The 21,047-nt window shown below is 39.9% G+C and overlaps 1 protein-coding gene across 1 annotated transcript in view; it reads right to left on the bottom strand.

Moving 5' to 3' along the window:
- Window positions 1-3,115: 3,115 nt before the first annotated feature.
- Window positions 3,116-21,047, bottom strand: part of ANXA10 (annexin A10) — a 122,710-nt gene continuing 104,778 nt past the window's right edge. The window contains exons 6-14 of the mRNA XM_073343188.1: window positions 19,924-20,037; window positions 18,274-18,364; window positions 17,371-17,450; window positions 11,121-11,174; window positions 10,900-10,993; window positions 9,520-9,615; window positions 8,082-8,140; window positions 4,864-4,986; window positions 3,116-3,184 (exon numbers count right to left, since the gene is read on the bottom strand). Of these exons, the coding sequence (XP_073199289.1) occupies window positions 3,116-3,184; window positions 4,864-4,986; window positions 8,082-8,140; window positions 9,520-9,615; window positions 10,900-10,993; window positions 11,121-11,174; window positions 17,371-17,450; window positions 18,274-18,364; window positions 19,924-20,037 (780 nt within the window). The remainder of the gene's footprint in view (window positions 3,185-4,863; window positions 4,987-8,081; window positions 8,141-9,519; window positions 9,616-10,899; window positions 10,994-11,120; window positions 11,175-17,370; window positions 17,451-18,273; window positions 18,365-19,923; window positions 20,038-21,047) is intronic.

Below are 21,047 nucleotides of genomic sequence, written 5' to 3'. Positions count from 1 at the left end.
CATTTTGAGCAGACATTAAAGAGCATAGGATAATTTTACCACATAGTCAGTTTCCCTTGTGTCTGTAAATGTGTACAGATACAGGGACTATTATTTATTATTTGTATTACCAGAGAACCTAGGGCCCTAGTTGTGGACCAGCACCTATTGTGATAGGTGCTTTGCAAAGCAAAAAAAACCCCCAAAAAACAAAAAACAAACAAACAAACAAAAACCCTGCTCCAGCTCCAAAATGCTTAGAATAATTCATACTTAGAATACAGTATGCAGGTTTACAAAATATTTATTTAAAATCAATATGAATTTTTTCTTTAACTGTCTTCCTTCAAACGCACCTGGTTTTGCTTAAAGCATTACCTCATAGAAGTGCAAATGCTGGCATGATGAAGCCCAGAGAGGTCATATAAAAGAATAAGAAGTGGAAAGCCAAAAGAGCAATTTACTATTTAAGTGTTCAATACATTGGCCCTGATTCAGCAAAGCACTTAAGCCTGTGTGCTTAAGGGATTCCACCTCATGTGCTTAAATGCTTTCCTGAATTGGGGCCAAAGTGATTTAGGCTCAGATTATTCCACCTATATTCTTGTTAAATAGTACCTTACTAGTCAAGAATATTCCTGGGGGAATTCTGTGCCCCCAAATTAAAAATTCTGCACACAATATTTTAAAATTCTGCAAAATTTGCCAATTTTATTTGTCCAAATAACCGTACATAATCACACCAGTTTCAATTATTTTGGTAATTTATTTCAAAATACCTGTCAGCAAGTATGTCTGTAACAATACAGACACACACAAAAATTTCCCTAGGACTAGAGAGTTAAAGAAACCCCTACAACAACCTAGTTTTTGCTTCTCTGCCCCCTCCCTCCCAGAGCTCAGCTGTGGGGGCCCGCCCTTTCCCAGATACCTGCGCCCCAGACATGCCAAACCCACAGAAAAAAATGCAGAAATTGGGCTTGTTTTTTGCTTAATTGGCTTGAGTTGCTTGTTGGCTAGTTTTTGGCTTGTAGCTTGTTTGGCTTGTAGTTTGTTGCTTCTTTTTTTTGATTGGCTCCTGGCAAGCAGGGGCAAGGGCGGGGGCAAGCAGCGGGAAAGAGTCAAGGGTGCACAGTGGGCCTACCACAGTCCCAGACTGCACGCCGGAGGTATATAGTACATAAAGTGTTGGAGTTCTTAGGGATTGGCTTGTTTTGAAATGGGATTAGCTTGATTTTTGGCTTATTGCAAAAGTCAGGGTGCTTATTTACTGTGTGAAAGTTGGCAACTGTGCTTGGGGGCTGGCAGGCAATGGCTCAAAAGTCCCCAAAGTCCTGGGATGGCCTTGCCAGGCAAGCAGAGGGGCTGGTGGCCAACTTACAGTCAGTCATCTCCCAGTGTTCCCCAGTTTCTCCCGGTTTGACAAAAGGGAAGGGAAGAGTAGGGGGACTCAAGCTCTCCCTTTCCACCAGGTTCTGGCTCAGGGCTCAAAGTCGAAAGGGTGAAGTGTGTCTCAGTTCTTTCTTGCAGGTACACCAGACCAGCCTCCCCTGTTCTCTCTTCAGGTCTTACCTGGGGCAGCAGGTTTGTAGAAATTTTGGTGGTGCCCAGAATGCCTAGAGCCCACCCCCCCCAAACTCCGACCCAGACCTGCCTAAGGCTCTGGGAGGGAGTTTGTGGGGGGGGGGAAGGAAGTCTGGGGTGCAGGCCCTGGGCTGGGGCAGGGGATTGGGTGCAGGCTCTGGGAGGGAGTTTGAGTGCAGAAGGGGTGAGATGTTGATCTCTGGGAGGGAGTTTGGGTGGTGGAGGGGGTCTGGGATGCAGGCTCTGGGATGGAGTTTGGGTGGTGGGTGCAAACTCCAGGCTGGGGTAGGAGGTGGGGGTGAGGGATGTAGGCTGTGGGCTAGGGGTGGGGGTGCAGGCTCTCGAAGGGAGTTTGGGGGTGGGAGGTGTGCAGATGGCTGGGGCTGAGGCTCTGGGAGGGAGTTTGAGGACAGAAGGGTGTGCGTGGGAACGGGGTGGGGGTGCAGGCTCTGGGACGGAGTTTGGGTGCAGGTTCTGGGCTGGGGCAGGGGTGCAGGCTATGGGAGGGAGTTTGGGGGTGGGAGGTGTGTAGAGGGCTGGGGTGCAGGCTCCGGGATGGAGTCTGGGTGCAGGCGTGGGTGCAGAGGTGCAGGCTCTGGAAGGGAGTTTGGGGACAGGAGTGGGTGCAGCGCTCACCTGGGGCTCCTAGGCAGGGTGGGCTAAGGTCTCCATGCTCTGCTACCCCCAGGCACTGCCCCTGCAGCTTTCTATTGGCTGCAGAGGCGCTTGGGGCAGGAGCAGTGCACATAGACACAGACCCACCCTGCCCAGGAGCTGCAGGGAGGGACCGGCACCTATGTGTAGCAAGCAGGCAGGAAGCTGCTCAGCTCCGCTGCTGGTGGTGGGTGGGGGCCCCGGGCCATTTTAAATAGCCCAGGGGAGTGCCCGGGAACAGAAGGTGGGGCCAAGGAAGAGACCTGGCCTCAAACATTGCTGGAGCCGGGCCCTGGGCCAGGAATATTACTGGTGCCCAGGCACCATGGGCCCATATGATTCGCCGCCTCTGGTCTTACCCACACTAGTCTTACCCATAGTCCAGCCTTCCCCTGTGGATCCTCTGTCCCAGAAGCTAGTGCTACAAACTGGCTTGTTTGTTTCCTTCCTACAGACAGCCTCTCTGCTCTCTCCCTCCCCCTGAGCGTCAATTTCCCCTTTTAAACAGGTCTTCCATTTGAAGCATGCTTTGCAGCTGTGGAGGAGCAGGGCCTTCTTGCTCCATCATTCACTTGGCGTGGTGTCTGTAAACCCCATCATAAAGCAAAATAATACACATACATTTTAGTTAAATAGAATTGTATTAATTTGACATTAGATAATGCAGTTCACAGTAACAGCATTTCTTCACAAGTTGGGAAAAATCATATTCCTGACAAAACAAGTTTGTACACTTGTCTTGTTTTTAAAAAGATTTAAAGTTAGAAAATATCTATTATTGATTCGTCCACTTTTTTATATAGTGCAGGAATAACCAATAGTTATAGGAAATGTGCCTGGCTTGGATTTTTATTAAAAATGGATCCATACAGCTTTCAAAATTCATTATCTTCTTCCTTTAATAATCTTCAGCATCACCAGCACAGATGGCAAGTAAAGCTGTCTCATAATGTCCTGAAGCAAAATGCTGCAAGGGAAAGAATCTTTTTGTGATGATAATTTTTCCTCTTTCTCCCCCCCACCCCCCCAGCCAAGAAAACCATTTTTGTGTATGAGGGACTGGAGGACATTTGAGAAGTTGTGGGTTTTGCACAAGACTTTCAATGCTTCATAAAGATTCTAGACCAAGATTTTCAAAAGTGATTAGTAATTTTGGATCTCTCTTTTTTTGGGGGGATGGTGGGGTAAGGGGCAACCTGAGGCACCTACAAGGTCTGATTTTCAGAAGGTGGCTGCTCAGTTCTTTCTGAAAATCAGGTCCTTTTAATGTATCTCAAATTGAGCACTGAAAATTCATTGATCAGTTTTGAAAATCTTAGCCGTAGATATTTTCTCATAAAAATAATAATAAAAAAATCATAAAAACATTGGAAAGGTTTTTACTGCACTGAATCATATTACAAGAATTCAACAATATAGTTCATGATTGTCTGAAGATATGGGACTGACAGTACAAGAAAAATAGCTCTTTCTGGTGGTTGCTATGTAAAAAAACCCAACACACACAGTAGGAATGATTTTGATTTCTCTTAATCATTACTGTAAATCAAATAAAAATCTGGCCCATCATGTTTTCAAGAAAATAACTCAAAATAAAATAAAGGACTAGATCCTGCAGACACAGAACCTGCTCTGCTCTTATTGAGGTTAATGGCAAAACTTCAATGGGACTGGCATCAGATTCATTTTGAATGTTTATTAGAATTTTTCCCAGTAGTATGAGTACCAGTAATGCAGGATTTTGTTTGTTTATAAAGGAAACAGATGTGCTAGGAAGTGAAAGTCTAGCTTCATAACAATAAGTATATAAGGTTAAAGATAGAAACAGGTCCATGCTGATCAAGGACAAACTGATTGCAGGATCAGCTTTAATTAGATTAATGAAAGAGGGGCCTTAGGGGTGGTGAAGCACTGTTTTAGGGTAGATGTGATGAGGCTAAATAATACAAATACATTTAAAATGCTCCCAGGTAGTGCATGGTGCTGGTACTGTGCTTCATGGTGAATGTGGCAAGGATACCTGAACATTTTCAGCCAAGATTAGTTTTGCCACGTGATTAACAAAAGAGGCATAGCACAGGCAAGGGAACTGCAAAGGTCATTTTACATCACTTCAGTAACCTTGTATGACCACCTATGGGTTGTTCTACAGCTCAGAATACCCAGAGAAAAGTGTGCTTTGGCCATATCACCTCCCTCTCCAAACTGAATCTGGGCACAACCTCACATCAGGGGGTTATGGAGGAAGACCCCCTCACATCAGGGGGTTATGGAGGAAGACCATAGAGCAAGTTCTATACCAGTAGGGGAACAACTTTTTGCAAAGTATTTCCCCAGCAGGCAGTTCTGTCCCCAGGAGGGGGTGGGATGGGACAGAATCAGGCCTATAATATGAAAGTGTGATTAGAATTTAGTGGGAAGTATTATCTCATCTTTATTGTTCATTTACTAAAATTAGTCAGAGGCACTGAACTGATGTAACATGAGTTCAGGCAGCATATTGTTACTTCTGCCTTTGTATCAAATGATTAGATTAGGATTCAGAATTAACTCAACATTTACTATTGTTAAAGCTCTCATATGGATATATGAAACTCTGCTATTGAACTAGGTACTGTATACATGGAAAAGTACAGAGTGACTTACTTTGATATCATGAAACAGAGATTTCCCATATCTCTCTTTGTATCGTCGTCTTATATTCATTAGATCTATTTCACTTCTGGCAATCAGAATCCTGATAACAGTTTTATTATGGAAACCATACTCCTAAAAGAGGAGAAAGATATGAGGAAACTTGGCTGAGTCTATCTATCTGAATATATTAATATTATGTGCAAATGAGCAAATTATCATCTTGATATATATTCTGGATTTGACAGAAGTTTGAAGTGTACAGGGGTTTTACTATACTAAGCTTTCTTGTGTATGAATAGTGCATTTCATATTACTGTGTAACTGAGATAAAATCTGTACTCCAAACGCCACTTCAAATTTTTCCGTGTTATCTTATTAATGGCCAGTTGTATTTACTACTTCTTTTTTTAAAGCATGTGCTTAAGTACTTTGCTGAATCAGGGCCTCAGTCATTAATCATTTTTGTTGAGACTGCCAACAAGAATGCCAGGTGGGATGGTGGCTTTTGTTATGTGTAATTTGTCCACTTAAGACTAGACTGAGACCACCATCCTTTTTCACATAGGTTGCCGAACAACCATCAGATTCTAATCAGTGGTTTAGAACTCGAATGCTTTGTATCCAACCATGAATCACGTGAGCTGTTCAGTTTCTCAGATGGATTCTGCATGGAGGAATGGTGAGAATGAAGGTGGGTGAGATAATTGTGATGTTGCACTCCATATGTTTTATGGAAATATGTTTATAAGTGTGAATATAATGTAACTGAAATATGCTTCACGCAAAAGGTCTCTTGTAAGGTATCTTACAAAGCTTATGATCTACTGAGTGTGTTCATCCCATTTGTATGAATGTATCATTCTCATATCTGAAACTGGAAATATGAAGTATAACTCTGAAGTCCTATTGTAACTATGCAAAGTGTGGGTCATTAATGGTAGCTTGGAATCTTGATGGCTCCCATCAACTAGGACAATTGGTTGTATATGGCTCTGTTTACTTGTAAGCCATCCTGTATATGTGGGTGCCAGCCCGTGAGTAATGAAGTCTCACAGGACATGTGAACGTCACATGATACTGGAATCCATTTTAAACCTGGTGATTTTCCGTTTAGAAGGATGGGTGGGAACCCAGAGAGAGACAAAGGATTCCCGCCTTATGCCAAAGATATAAAAGGGATGGAACAGAACAAAGGGGGCTGCAGTCATGAGAAATCCCCTAGTTACGACCTGAGCGGGAACTAACAAGAACTGTACTGGGGAAAGGATTGGGCCCAGACTAAGAAGGTGTCTAATCTGTGAAAGAAGCTTATTGGAACATTTCTGAGGGTGAGATTTACCTGTATTCAGTTTCTTAATCTATTAGGCTTAGACTTGCGTGTTTTTGCTTTATTTTACTTAGGGACTTACTTTGTTCTGTTTGTTATTACTTGGAACCACTTAAATCCTACTTTTTATTCTTAATAAAATCACTTTTGTTTATTATTGAACCCAGAGTAAGTGATTAATACCTGGGGGAGAAAACCGCTGTATATCTCTCTCTATCAGTGTTATAGAGGGCAGACAATTTATGAGTTTACCCTGTACAGGCTTTAAACAGAGTAAAACAGATTTATTTGGGGTTTGGATCCCACTAGGAGCTGTGTGTCTGGGTGCTGGAGTACCTGCTGAGTGGCTTTCAGTTAAAGCCTGTAGCTTTCGGGACGTGGTTCGGACCTGGGGCTGTGTTGCAGCAGACTAGCATTGTCAGGCTCAACAAGGCAGGGTTCTGGAGTCCCAAGCTGGCAGGGAAAACAAGCTCAGAGGCAGTTTGAGTATGTGAGGTGACAGTCCCAAGGGGGTCTCTGTAACCAAACCTGTCACAATAATATCTTTTATTGGACCAATTTCTGTTGGTGAGAGAGACAAGCTTTCGGGTTTAGACAGTGCTCTTTTTCAGGACACTTCTGGAGGAATGGTGACATCTAGTGGACAGTAACACTAATTCAAACAATTTTGAAGGTTGCAGGGGAAATATTTACTTATTACAAATGTTGGTTTATTTAAAGGTGGCAGGTTGAATTTATCAATTAGCTATTCACACTAACAGAATAAAGTAGTAAGGGATACTCAGAAAGCTGCATTTACAGGATTTGATTCTTATTTTGTGGGTGCACTAAAATCTTTCTGACAACCCATTATGGATTTTACGGAAACCATAGTTCTAAATATTAGAAGCTTTCTTAACAGACTGATGCTAATCATGCAATATTCTAAATAGAAATCTGACAAAAGTTTGACACAATCTGATTGATTAATGCACTGTGGAATGGAATATGATTTAAAATGTCTACTATTGGCAGCATACCATATCACTAAGCATTTCATTGACATCAATCACTAGGCACTAGGAGGAAACTGAGAAATTTATTTCAAATTTATTTTATTTTTTCTGCAATTTTATTTAATATATTTTCTCAAAAATCTAATCTGACTGTGAAAATAAGAAATAATTGCACAATGGCACATTTCACTCAAAAATGAGCCTGGTTTAGCACAACAATTTTGTGAAAATAGAATCAAATTTGAATTTGAAAAAATATGAAAATGCTCAGATTCTGAACATTTTAAATCATGAATACTTTACATAAATTTACAACAGCAGCACACAATATGAAGAAAAACACATGTGTGGTATTTTTACCCCTATGCAGTATTTGTGGATACTTCTGATTACATATGCAGATACCCACATTTGCACCCAATATTAATTTTTTTAAGCTAATGTGCATAAAAACATTAGGATTTGCACATGTAAATGGAGTCCAATTGAAAACATGGTGATTAGTATTTTCACACTATAGCATTTGTATTATGCCATTCACAGTGATATTTATTAAAGCTGTACAGCGGAAAGTCATATAATAAGAATAGATCATCTTGAATAAAAAGTGCGCTTTGAGTTTTGCACACCAGGGGGAGATGCAGTCCATACAAAATGATGGTTTTCTGTTTTCAAAAAGTCAATGCAGTTAACGGACAAGTAGTGTTGAAAGAAAACTCATCTGTTGATCAAGCACTATGACTTTGAAATTAATAACATTACCAAAATTTTTAAAACAAGCAAGCAACACTTTAACAGTGGAAGCTATCAAAACCCTAACCCTTTTAAAGCAAATGAGCTAACTCATTCAAAATAGAGACAGTAAAACTGTTGTTTAAAATATGTGAAAGAATAGTGCTACTTACATGGATTGCATTGTAAAGCCTATATGCAAAATAGGAAGGTTTATCTCGAACACAGAGAACTAGGAGAGATATGTTATGGAGAAAAGGAGAAATATTAGAGACTTTCAGAAAACTGCATCAATGGTGTGTTTATGTGATCTTGAGGGTGCTTATTGGGTTGAAGTGAAACAAGTTGATACTGGTTGATAGAAACTTTCTCACATTGCACAGTTCATGGCTGTGGGTCAGGTTGCCCCTTCTACCTTAGAAAAAACCTGGGGTGCTCCTCAAAATGTTTACCTAACAATACTCATTCAATGGGAGGTGGCAGAATTTTCAATCCTATGGAATTGCCCGTTTAAAGTGCAGATTATAAAATTCTAATCTCAGGCCACCTGGAAGGAGCCTCTCTGTTTCTGTACTGGCTGTGGGCCTTCCCCCCAGCAGGCAGGGCAGCTTTACCTGTGGTTCATCTTAAGGATGCTGGTAGTTTAAGAACATGGTTTTATTTTTCAGTCATAATAATTTGCTATTTATTTATAAATTTTTTATGGTGTTCATCACCATACTATCTAAGTGCCTCAGAAACTTTAATGAATTTAGCCACATGACATCTTTGTGAGGTAGGGAAGTATTATTACCATCATGGGCGACTCATGAACCCCCCTTCGGGAAGCCTAGCCCCCTACCCCTCCTATTCCGCTGGAGGCCCTGCCCCAACTCCATTCCCTCCCCCCACCCCCGGCTCTCCATCCCTCCGCCAGAGCCAGAGGAGCCCCAACCCCCCCAGTGCAACCAGATGGATCCTGGCTGGCCCACCTGAGCTGCTCCGAGCCGCAGCCTGCATGCCCAAGCCATCTCCAGCCCACCGGCCCAGGCGCCGGAACTGCCCCAAGCCCTGGCCGCCTGGAGGAGCTCTGAGCCCTGCCACGGCCTGGCCCCAGGGCCGTGGTGGGGAGCATTAACAGAGGTTTGGGGAAGGTTAGCATCCCCCAGCCTCTGTGATGCATTGCCCATGATTACCGTCATTTTACAGATGGGGAAACTGAGGCACAGATAATTTAGGAGCTTGATCCTACACCACTGAAGACATGCAGTTTTGCCATTTGTTTCAGTGTGAGCAGAATCAGTGCCTAATGGACTTGCCCATGGTCACACAGGAAGTTTGTAGCAAAACCAGAAGCAGAATCCAGTTCTCCTCAGCCCTAATCCAGTGACCACATTTTAATTTTTAGCCTCAACCTACGATACAATTTAAATGCCCTTTCTTCTATATAGCCTTAGACTTGTTGGTTGATTTTCTTCCAAATGTTCAAAGTTTCTACACCATATATGAAAATTAACTAGTGGGGAAAATAGCACAAAAAGATTATATTTGTACCTTTTAATGGACCAGATGTACTATACTGTATATTTATTAAGAAGTTATCACTAGTGTAAAATAATCATTTTATTTTACCTATTGCTATCAGCAGTTCTTGAAAGAATCCATCGTAACATTCATTAATAGCATCTACTATATCTTGCCCAGAGATATTTTGGAACTCCTGAAAAACTTGAAAGAAATGAATATGTTTATTTATATTCTGTATTAAGAGTAGAAACCAGCCGTTTTGTTGCTGTTTACTTTTGACATGTCTATTACCCCAAAATGAAACTTAATCTAAAATGAGAGATTGGGACAGATTCTCAACCCAGTACTTGGAGCAAAGCAGCTGGAAAGCTGTCCTAAAAGGGCATCTGGCAATTTCTTAGCATGGGGGCGTGGGGTAGAGAATAGCATAGCCAGCTCTATGCTAACACCTGCCCCCATCCCCCATGAGGTGGATTGGGGTTAGGAGGTTGTTCCTTCTTATCCTTGTTGATGTAATATCCCCCAGGAGAGCATTACAAGCTGAAGTAAATTAGTCCATCCTTTATGCTATAGAGCTGTCTGGAGAATGACAATTCCATTTTGAGATTTGTTTTCATTCCACACTAGAACAAAACGAAAACTTTTGGAACATTTTCTCAAAATGGAATTGTGTCTAAATGTCCATTCTTGGACTGAAAAGGTCAGGTTTTCGATTCATCTCACTCTCTCGCTACACATGAGCAACTGGGGAGTCCGCACTGACCTCAGAAGCCTTCCCATAGAAAATGTCAAAATTGACATGTTTCTGTAAAATGTATCAGCTTCAATGGAACACCATGTTGTGACAAAAATATGTTTCATTAAAATGTTTCCAACCAGCAGCTGTCACTTGTTTGGTTGGGTGTTTTTTTTGGGGAGGGTGGGGGGTGGAGGGGCGGTATTTGGCCCTCTCTGCCCCCCAAGACTGGGAAAAGTGGAACGGTGGCTTCAGTGCACTTTTGACTCCCCCCCCCACCAGATGAATTGAGTGTGAGCTCCAGGGGTGCTGGAACAATTTTTATAGTGGGGGTGCTGACCATGGAAACCATGCATTTGGTGTTTGTTATTACTACTTCACGCCGGGGGCGTGGGAGCACTCCCTAGTTCCAGCACCACTGGTGAGGTCAGTGCAGCTGAAGACTTAGCCCGTCACCTTAACTATCATTTCTGTGATGCATTTTTTTCACTATCTGTTCTACACGGGGTTCAGCTTTGTAGTCCTTGTACACCCAAAACTCCCATTAACTTCAGTTGGAGTTTTGGGAGCACAAAGAATGTAGGCTCAGGCTCCTGTTTCAGACTGCACTGGAATCTGAATATTGGTTTGTGAATTCAGCTTCTGTGTGCCTAGTTAAAATTATGCCTGTTGTCTCTGTAAGCTATATTTTCCCTTTCCATTATACATTAAAATACTGAGAAGTTGGATTCATAAGTGATGATAATTACCCATCCACAACTGCTGGTAACTCTTGTTGCACAAGATCATTTGTATCATGTTTTTGTGTTCCCCTGTTTTCTGCTGACATGCTTCCCATAGGACCTAAGGCATTAAAATAATAACAAGGTGCAAAAGATCATCAGTCCCAAACCCCTTTAAACAAGACTTTCAAACAGCTACATATTTGTTTTCTGTTATTTTTGAGAAACTGACAGCTGATTGTAATTACCATTGCATCCTGAACAGCCATAGCAGGATCTGCATACCCTTCCTCTCGGGTTCCCTGTAAAATGTTAAAACATTTTCCTCTGTTAGTTCTTCTAAAATGACTGCAAGAGAATGAGATGGTCTTTATATAATACTACTTCTCATTCACTGAGATATCCATTCCAGGATTTTACACAAGAATGGTGTGTGGTAGAGCTGGTCTATAGAGCCCTAAAATATTCTAGAGGTTACATCTGGAATTGCTATGGCATCTGTCCAAGGGCCATTCCCTTAGGGTGGAGGAATTCTAGAATCATGATGGGACTGATGACAGGAAGTAGTCGTAAAGGTGGATACAGATGGGTTCCCTGTGGGACTACATTTTTAACTAATCCTTTTCTTACATAAAAGAAAAATTAGTGACTAACTAGATGACATTACCTGTTTATAAAGTTATTATAACATGTGGTTATGATGTGGAAAATAACTGTACAAATGGCATCTTTGTGTCTCCAGTTTATTTTTCATTGATATGTCCATATAACTTTGCTATTTTCTACAAGGAAAAAAACCACACACTTTTTTCTCACTGTCCAAACTGCAAGATCAGCCATATCAAATAGTGATCGATCTGCTTTACACTGCATGTTACCATCATCACCTGTAATTAATATTCAAGATTGAGAAGTTGCCTGACAAATTTGATGATGTATGAGTCAAAAGAGAATACAGTTTATTCTCCCGTAGCTCTTTTGGCTTTGCAGTTCTGTAAACCAAGCAGATATGATTTAGTTAATACACTAGGATCAGATTTATTTAGTTGTAACAAAAGAAAAGTCTTTTAGAGTAACTCCTTTTAATCATAGTTACAGTGTAAGGATACAAATAAGCCCAGGTTGCAGGAGTCATAATTCCCAGACAGCACTTAATCATTGCCTTAATGATATGTTTTTGAAGCAATTTATTTTAGTTTGGCGTTGACAATCATTCTGCTACAAAAGTGAAAGTAAGGATTAAAATTATATATTGTCTGCCAACTACTAGAATGACCAGTTTTCAACTGTTGCCTGGGAAATATGTTAATTCACATTTTAATTAAATTGTAAAGAATTTGCACAGAACAAAGAATGAAGTTCTTAATGACAAGATAAATTGCTTAAAGGAAATTATGCTGTAGTGACTTCCTGTGATTGAATATATGAAACTGGAAAAATATGACAAGTGGACAATAAAAACTGAGCAGCAGTGCTTTACATAAACAAAAAAACCCTACAGTTACATTTTAAAGGATTATTCTTGCCTTATTTAATCAGGAGAATCCTAAAAACTGCATCAATATTCTTATTTTTAAATTCCAGAAAATGATGTTATTTTAATTCATATCCATGTCAAAACCTGGGGCAAAATAGATCAACTCTTCATGTCATATTAAAAGTCTGGATAATTATAATTCGATCCAAGTACATTACATTAATTAGGATGTAATAAGCCTTCCAGAAGCTTGCCTCTTCTGAAGGATTTTGCCACTGCCCATTAATTGGTGGTGGTGGAGTGCGGGGGGGATACATATGCTTTTCCCTTATGGAAAAGTATTATAGGCCTCAGTATTGTAATTATGGCAATCATGTAGATTGCTGCTCCCGCATAGAGCCCCATTGGCCCATATTATAAATGTCTGTGTGCTATCAATTGCAGGATCAAGGCCCCAGAATTTAATAGTGAGTAAACCAATACAATTTTTAGAAAATATTTTAAAAAAAGAAACCGTTGATACAGAATGATATCCTTTCTATAGGTTACATAGAAATAGGTAGAAAGAATCTAATTTTCTATTTTAATGTATAACATTGTCCAGTTTATTCTCCAAGACTATCCAAAAGAGAAAAAATAAAAAGGATAACATTTTAAATTAAGTGCCATCTGACTTTTCTACAATTGTTTTTATTAACATAAATAAGGTAATATTCACACGCAGATAAAAACTTACAAAGAAGCGCATTATGAAACAGTGCAGTTGGAGTTCTCCAGAGCTCTTTTTAGGCTCCAGAATCTGAGATAAGTAGCTGTTGGGATCCTGACTATTTGGTGATCCACAGTCAGCCTCTTTAGGGATATTTGTGGCAATGTGTTTTGACAATGAGGACTGCAGATTATAGGGCAGGATGTTTTGTATTTGTCCTGATTGTAAGAAAAAATTGCCCTGGCTTTAATGAGGGTAAGAACTAAGATATTGTGCAATCTTTTTAGGGTGGCAAGGATTTCATCACCAGGGAGAAAATCTGTTGAACATTAGAAGGAAAAAGTCTCTCTTTTGCAGAGCCTACATCTGGAACATAATATTTTTTCTCTCCTTGTCATCCACTCCTCATCTCATTTTGAACCTCATCAGAAACCATCCTTTTCAACCTTGAACTTATGTTTTGTATCTTTGCCATTCCTCCCTGCTAGAATATGTGCTGTTATTTATTGTTTAACTCTGCAGAGCATTTTGAGATAATGATCCAGTTCATCAGCTGGTATGAATTGGCCATATTCATCAGCTGGTATAAATTGGCATAGTTTAATTGGAGTTAATGAACCTATGCTGATTTACACCCATTGAGAATATTCCTCAAAGTTTGTATGAAAGATTCTGTACAAACAAGGCCCCCATTCTGCAAATACAGACATGAGTAGTGCCCTTTATTCTTGTATGTAAAATTACTCACATGCATGAATGTTGGCAGGATAAGGACCTAAAATTACATGGTATTGAATTAGGCCCTAATTTGGTAAAGTGTGTAAGCACTTTCCTATCCTTAAGAATGTGAGAAGTCACCTTGGCTTCATTGGGACTATTTATGTGCCTAAAATTGGGTAAAATGCTTAAGAATCATGCTGAATCAGTGCCTTAATCATTAAGACTTACTATGACTGAAAGTTCTTTGGAACAGGGGCCAGGCCTTCATATTTTTGTACAATCCCTAACAATCCTGATTGGGGTCTTTGTGCACTACCCTGATTTAAAAAAAAAGAAAGAAAAGAAAATGCATAGCTGTACACGCGTGTGCTCCACACCTTTCATTTCCTCACCCTGGTGTCCAACCCTGCCGTCGAGTGGTGGGATCTCCTACCACCATGGAGGGTGAGGAACTCTGGTGGGCCAGTCTGTATTCCACATTGGTCTTGTGGCCCGTGGGGGATATTAGTTGGCAGCGTGTTCACGGAGCCATGAGCATGGGCATGTAGTTGGTGCAGTTCACCTTTCTTGTCCCTTGTGTGGTATGAGGGAGACCCTGGTGCACATGTATCTTGAGTGTGCCAGGCTGCAGCCCCTTTTCCAGCTTCTCCTTAGGTTATGGCTGCACTGTTCACTGCACCTCCTGATTTATGCACACCCCAGCTGTGGCCCCACAAAGTCATGAGACCTCCTCATCAACCTCCTCCTGCCACTGGCCAAAGTGGCCATCCACCATACCAAGAGAAGGATGCTGGATGGGGAGGTGCTCTGTGACTGTGAGGCCTATTTTCACTCCTCCCTCAGATCACATATCCAAGCAGTGTTTCTCTGGGATGCATCCACTGGTTCCCTGGACACCATTGGGGAGCAGAGGATGCTGTCTGGGGTTCTCTGATCAGTGTCTCCTTCTGTCATAAATATAAAGGGAACAGTAAACCCCTTAAAAATCCCTCCTGGACAGAGGAAAAATCCTCTCACCTGTAAAGGGTTAAGAAGCTAAAGGTAACCTCGCTGGCACCTGACCAAAATGACCAATGAGGAGACAAGATACTTTCAAAAGCTGGGAGGAGGGAGAAGAACAAAGGGTCTGTGTCTGTCTGTATGCTGCTTTTGCCGGGGACAGAACAGGAATGGAGTCTTAGAACTTTTAGTAAGTAATCTAGCTAGGTATGTGTTAGATTATGATTTCTTTAAATGGCTGAGAAAAGAGCTGTGCTGAATAGAATGACTATTCCTGTCTGTGTGTCTTTTTTGTAACTTAAGGTTTTGCCTAGAGGGATTCTCTATGTTTTGAATCTAATTACCCTGTAAGGTATCTACCATCCTGATTTTACAGAGGTGATTCCTTTACTTCTATTAAAAGTCTTCTTGTAAGAAAACTGAATGCATTTTCATTGTTCTCAGATCCAAGGGTTTGGGTCTGTGGTCACCTATGCAAATTGGTGAGGATTTTTACTAAACCTTCCCCAGGAAGTGGGGTGCAAGGGTTAGGAGGATTTTGGGGGGAAAGATGTGTCCAAACTACGTTTCCCAGTAAACCCAGATAAAGTTTGGTGGTGGCAGTGGAAATCCAAGGGCAAAGGGTAAAATTAATTTGTACCTTGGGGAAGTTTTAACCTAAGCTGGTAAAAGTAAGCTTAGGAGGTTTTCATGCAGGTCCCCACATCTGTACCCTAGAGTTCAGACTGGGGAAGGAACCTTGACACCTTCCTTGCTTTTGACCCTGTGACCGTCCCTTAGGGTTGCCAAACCTCCAGGATTGGCCTAGAGTCTCCAGGAATCGGCATCAATCTCCCGGTGAGTTGAAAGCAATCCTGGAGATTGTAATAGGATATTTTAAGAAAATGACATTACGTCATGTTGGAAAAAAAATCTCCTGGAATAGCTTCAGTCAGAGTTGGCAGTCCTACCGTCACTCCCATTCCTGTTATTCATCAGTTGCCCCCTGACTTCAGTTGAGACCTGGGTTCAGTAGTTCCTCCTCTTAGGCTGGGGGAGGAGTCTTTAGATGAGGGCGGAACTTGCACCTACCCTCCCCCAGATTTTCAATAAGTACTCACTCCCTGCGCACTGTCGCAGATGGTTTTATGATTAAAGCAACTGAATGCCACCCAGAAAAATTAGATATTCCCCCGCCTCTCCACATAGTTCCTATGTGGTACTGGGAAAGTCACATAAACCAAAATTTTCAAAGATGTCCAGGGCTTGATGGTACTCGCTAAATAATGCATGAAGCTACATGCTGAATAATCAGGATAAAGGGAAATACTGAGTGTTTATTAAATGAGCACTGTGCATTCTGTGCCCTGAATGAGGAAGGGGTCATGTGGCAAAAAAACACAATAAGACTATATCATTATGCATATGCACAAGGGAGCCAAAATAAAATTTCTTAGGAAACCTTAATCCTGGTATTTCCTAACTTTTGGCTGGTTGACTTGTCAACCCTAGTGTTCTTTTAATGTAGAAGTTTTTTTGTTTTGTTTTTTGTCTGTTTTTTTTTTTTCATGTAATACTAATATAGAGTCAAATTTTCTGGTCCAGGTGCAACCATAAAAATGTGCAGTCGCCCATTCTGACTGCAGCTCTCCATTTGCCATGTGCAAACAGTCATTTGTGTACCTATTTGTAAAAACAAATGCAGGTACAAAGGTACATGTAGATTTCTGACAGTGCACCTGTTGCTTTTGACCCATATTGTGAAAGTTCCTAATTCAGTTTTCACGCTAAACATATTTAGATGTTTAAGATGTAATAATTCCTGAAATACAAACAAAATTAATTAGGGCACTAGCATGAAGGCATCTTCCCCCTCTGTGTCTTTTTGATAACAGTATTTACTGTCCCCAGTATCTTCTGTCCCTTGCCTTATGGCACAACACTTTAGGGTTTGATTCTGTAAAGAGTTGATCACCAATTTTGAGCTGTTGACAGTCTCCTAATTCAGTGAGAATTGACCATATCTCAACAAAAAAGCCCTCAAGCACTTTACAGGATCAGGAAGTTTGTAAATAATATTGACAATCTTCCTGCATGAGGTACAACCACAGTGTAAACAGCATGTTGTGTGGCAGATTTCTTCAGCACAAAGAACATGTTTTTTTGAAAACAGAAGGAATATAAAGATCTGTTTAATAATTTCTTGCATAGTCAGGCCAGCTATTTCTCCATTTTTCTATGTGACATACAAACCGTAATATGGACAGTACACTCCATTAATGAAAAAAACAGAGCTTGTGAAAGAAAATCTCATTTGGATATGAAGATACTTTCTTTTCCGAGCATAGGGTCAGATGCTGGAATTTTCAGATTCTTGTTCAATAAAATACTCAATTGACTTGCATTCAAAAACCAAAGTGAAAGCAGATGAAAGAATTTAAATTCTAATCTTTCCCCTTTTTGCAGCCCCTTCAAAAATGTAGCTTTTCAACCATATTGAGCATGGATTAGTTTTAATTGTAGCCAATTTAAAATCTGAGGCTCCTTCAACAATATTAGAAGATGATTCTGCATTTTAAAAAAATGTAGAACATATTTTGAGTTTGTACAGTACCTGAGCGAGGTTCATAAGTGTGTCTCTGAAGTGGCCTGTAGTCTCAGAATAAATGTCTTGTTGAAGATCATTGTTGTATTCTGGGGTGAAAACCACAACAAACTTGTGTTAAACGTGTAATTTGTAGAACACACAAATATTCTCTGAATAATGTTAGTGAAGGTTTGCAAACAGCAATGAGTAACTAGAATAAAAGATATACTCAGTATATTGACATTTGCAAGTCTTTTAACACTTTTCATTCTGCAATGAGCAATAAATTGGCTTACTCATGTGGGGATAGATCTTCAAAAGGATTTTCACAAGAGTTTAAGCAGGTTAGGCACCTAATTCACTTAACCTGCTTATGCACTTTTGAAAATCCCATGAGGTGCCTATCTGCATTTTTAGGTGCCTAAACACCTAAGAAGATCAGGTCTCTGCTGCTAGCAAGAACCTCAGTGACTTTTTACCTAAACAGTGACTGTGGATTCAAGCCTAAAATGACAATTACTGTAGAATTAGTGAGATAGTTATAAGATAGAGAACAAACAAACAAAACCCCTCCTTCTCTTTAAAGATTTAAAGAGTTTAATCTTCCTCCAAAAGTTATAATCCAAAAATATCAGTCTGTGGATGTTTCAACTGAGAGATGTTTCAAAGATCACAGAATCCTGAATGTCTAAAAATACTGAGATATTTTTATGATAATACAATAAAAATTTAAACTTGATTTATACATTTTGCTTCAGCCTTTGATGTACAATTATCCTGAAACAAGGAAAGAGGGAAAACAATTGGCTTTAAGAATTCATCTTTGGAAGTCTAGCTCTTTCAGTCATGCAACTATATCCAGAACACACTTAGTCAGAATTGGACCCTTGCAGGATATGCTACTGTATACTTAAATAAAACAAACAATACGCATTAAGTAGGCTTCTTTCATTTGGAAGATCTCCCCATTTGATCTTGAGGCTAGTATATCAATAAGACAGTTCTCTTCCATGTCTGCTCCCTGCCAGGAAAAAATAGCAAACAAGCAAGGTCATTACTAGTAGAGATAATGGCTTCCAATACAATTGTAATATTTGTCAAGGACTGTGAAAGAATGATTGTCTCTGTTTGAGGAATTCATGGTTTATTTTTATGGGTTATTTCCGTGTTAATAAGAGTACTGATTTCAGTCTTTTCAGGGTTACTGATTAGCTTTAGTGTAATTAGTATTAAAACTGAACCTCCAACACTAACACTTAAAGTTAAGCATGTGAAGTGTCCTATTGCTAAGGCAACATGGAGAGTGAGACAATGCCCTACCAAAGGGGAAAATGCACTGGGATGAATTTCATTCCTAGGGAGCAATAAAGCCCTTTTAAATATGTGGGGCTCTGTAAAGAATTAAATGCATATATCAAGCATGCTGTCCCTAATTGTGCTAGGGGTTTAGACAATTTGAAATGTATTTGAACATCAATAACATGCTGTGCTTCCAGTTTCTCTTTTTTGAAATTACTTAAAAGTATGTTTTGGAATGTTTACAACAGTACTTGATTTTTACATGAAATACTTCTTCATTACTGTCATACCATGTAGGATTGCAAATCATTACATTTCCCCACAAGGTTGTTGACTTCAGTTTGAGAGTTTGAATTCAAGTGAGTGGATGCTACATATACTACTTTTGATAGGTGCATACAGCTCTTGTTAATGACAATGAGAATTCTGCATTTAGAACAGGAGAAGAGTATGCCAGCAAGGCCTCAGTTCTGCAGAGTTATGTATATGCATTATTTTAAGCATCCGAGTAATCTCATTGACTCCACAATTAAGGTACAAGAGTGTAAAAAAGCACAAACTTGATTCAAATGCAGAAAAATTCTAGATTTGCCAATCCTGGTCAATAGTGATAAAAATAGTACTTCTGAAGCTACTAATGGGCTATAATAATCTCACTGCTAACCATCATTTTAAAAATATACCAGTAGCTCTAAATGTGCCTTGATATCAACTGTTAAAAAAATGACAAAGTTGGTGCTCATTTTATTTGCTGGCAATGACTGCTTAATACAATAAAATAGTTCCTAGCCTTGAAAATGGGAATGAAATTAAAATGTTAAAGGATAGTCACTGATTTATAAAAGAGTAAGGTAGGTATTAGGGTGCAGATCATGCAAACACTTAGCCTTATGCACGTGTGTAGTCTTATGAGAAAGATTCAATGGGACTACTCATATGAGCATATCTAAGAACATGTGTAAGCGTTTGCCGGATCAGGACCTTACTTTTCAGTTAAGAAACCATACTGTAGAAATATGTTATTTTCTTCAGTTATCTGTTTATATTTATCTGTTAAATGATTGCTGTATTTTTAAGGCTAGATTATTTATATTGCCTTTAATATATAAATACATGTAAATTGTATAGTACTGAATATTTCTTCTCTCCCACTAAACTGAGAAATGCCTTTTTAACAGTTTATCATTCAGTTATATGTCAAAGAATCTATGAAACAGATGTGAATTGTTGTAATCACTGCCTATAAGTAATTGTCTAAGTATTTTTGAGTTAGACAAGCACCTTCATAGCATGCCAGAGCTCATGGGCATCATAGGATGCAGGTGGATACATCAGGCCAACCATAATGTCTTTGAAGTGATGAGAGAGATTCTCTTTCAGGTCCATAATCAAATCCTTGGAAAAAAGATAATCAGGATTATTGCGGTACTCTTGCTGTGCAGTGGAATATTAATCACTGAAAGCATTAAAAATAAAATCTCGCAATTATTTTTGTGATATAATAAAAAGATGAGCCCTGCAGGTTGGATTGTGGCTACAGTTAAGTAACAAAAACTCTTCTCAAAGCTGTGCATATCCTTGTTGATAATATGGGCAAGACTACTGTACATCAAGAAAGAAAAAGAACACAGCAATGTTGGTTAATTAGAACATAGGTGAAAAAACCCCTAATGTTTAGAAATGGAAAAGACTGACACTGGTAAGAAAAGACATTTGGGGCCAAATTTTTGAAAAGGTCTTCAGTCTGCTTTGACACATTCTCCCTCAACTTGTGTATGCAAATCTTTATGAACCCAGACCCTTAGATGTGTCTATGGAAACAGCCTTTGCGGGAAGTCACCACAGCTATATTTTATGGGTTGTACTCAACTATATTTGTAAGTAGGTTTGTAATGTAGAGCTGGACAGAAAACAGTTTTCCCAGCTGGTAAAACTTGTCAAGATTTTGAGAATGGACTCATTCCACATCTGGATGAAACCAAGACCTTTTTGAAGTTATTCAATGAAAAAAAAAAATAAAATAGGCGACTCTAGGCTGGTGATTATGGCACTTGCCTGGAATGATCTGAAATCAGGCAGAGGGAGACTTGAATGTGAGTTTTTGTAACCTAGGTACCCTAACCACCAGACTATTGGCTAGTCTGCTTACCCACTCTTTCAATCTCTTTTGCTGGAGTGCTTCTGGAGTGCATACAAAATTAACTCTTCATTTGAGCAGGGACTTGAACCTCCATCTCTGGTTAGTGGCCTAGCCACTAAGTTATAGTCAGTCACTCTCTCAAGCAATAGTTAATTATTTATACAAAATGTAACAGCTTCAGCAAGCAAAACGGAGCAAGAGACAAAGTGATTTGGAGTAAGGACTCTGTTACATAGGCCAGAGGCATGCTGTAACCACAGGACTA

Source organism: Lepidochelys kempii, chromosome 4 (assembly GCF_965140285.1).
Source record: "Lepidochelys kempii isolate rLepKem1 chromosome 4, rLepKem1.hap1, whole genome shotgun sequence".
Taxonomy (NCBI): Eukaryota; Metazoa; Chordata; order Testudines; family Cheloniidae; genus Lepidochelys; species Lepidochelys kempii.
Note: the sequence above shows the minus strand (reverse complement) of the source record. Positions and strands in the feature narration are given on the sequence as shown.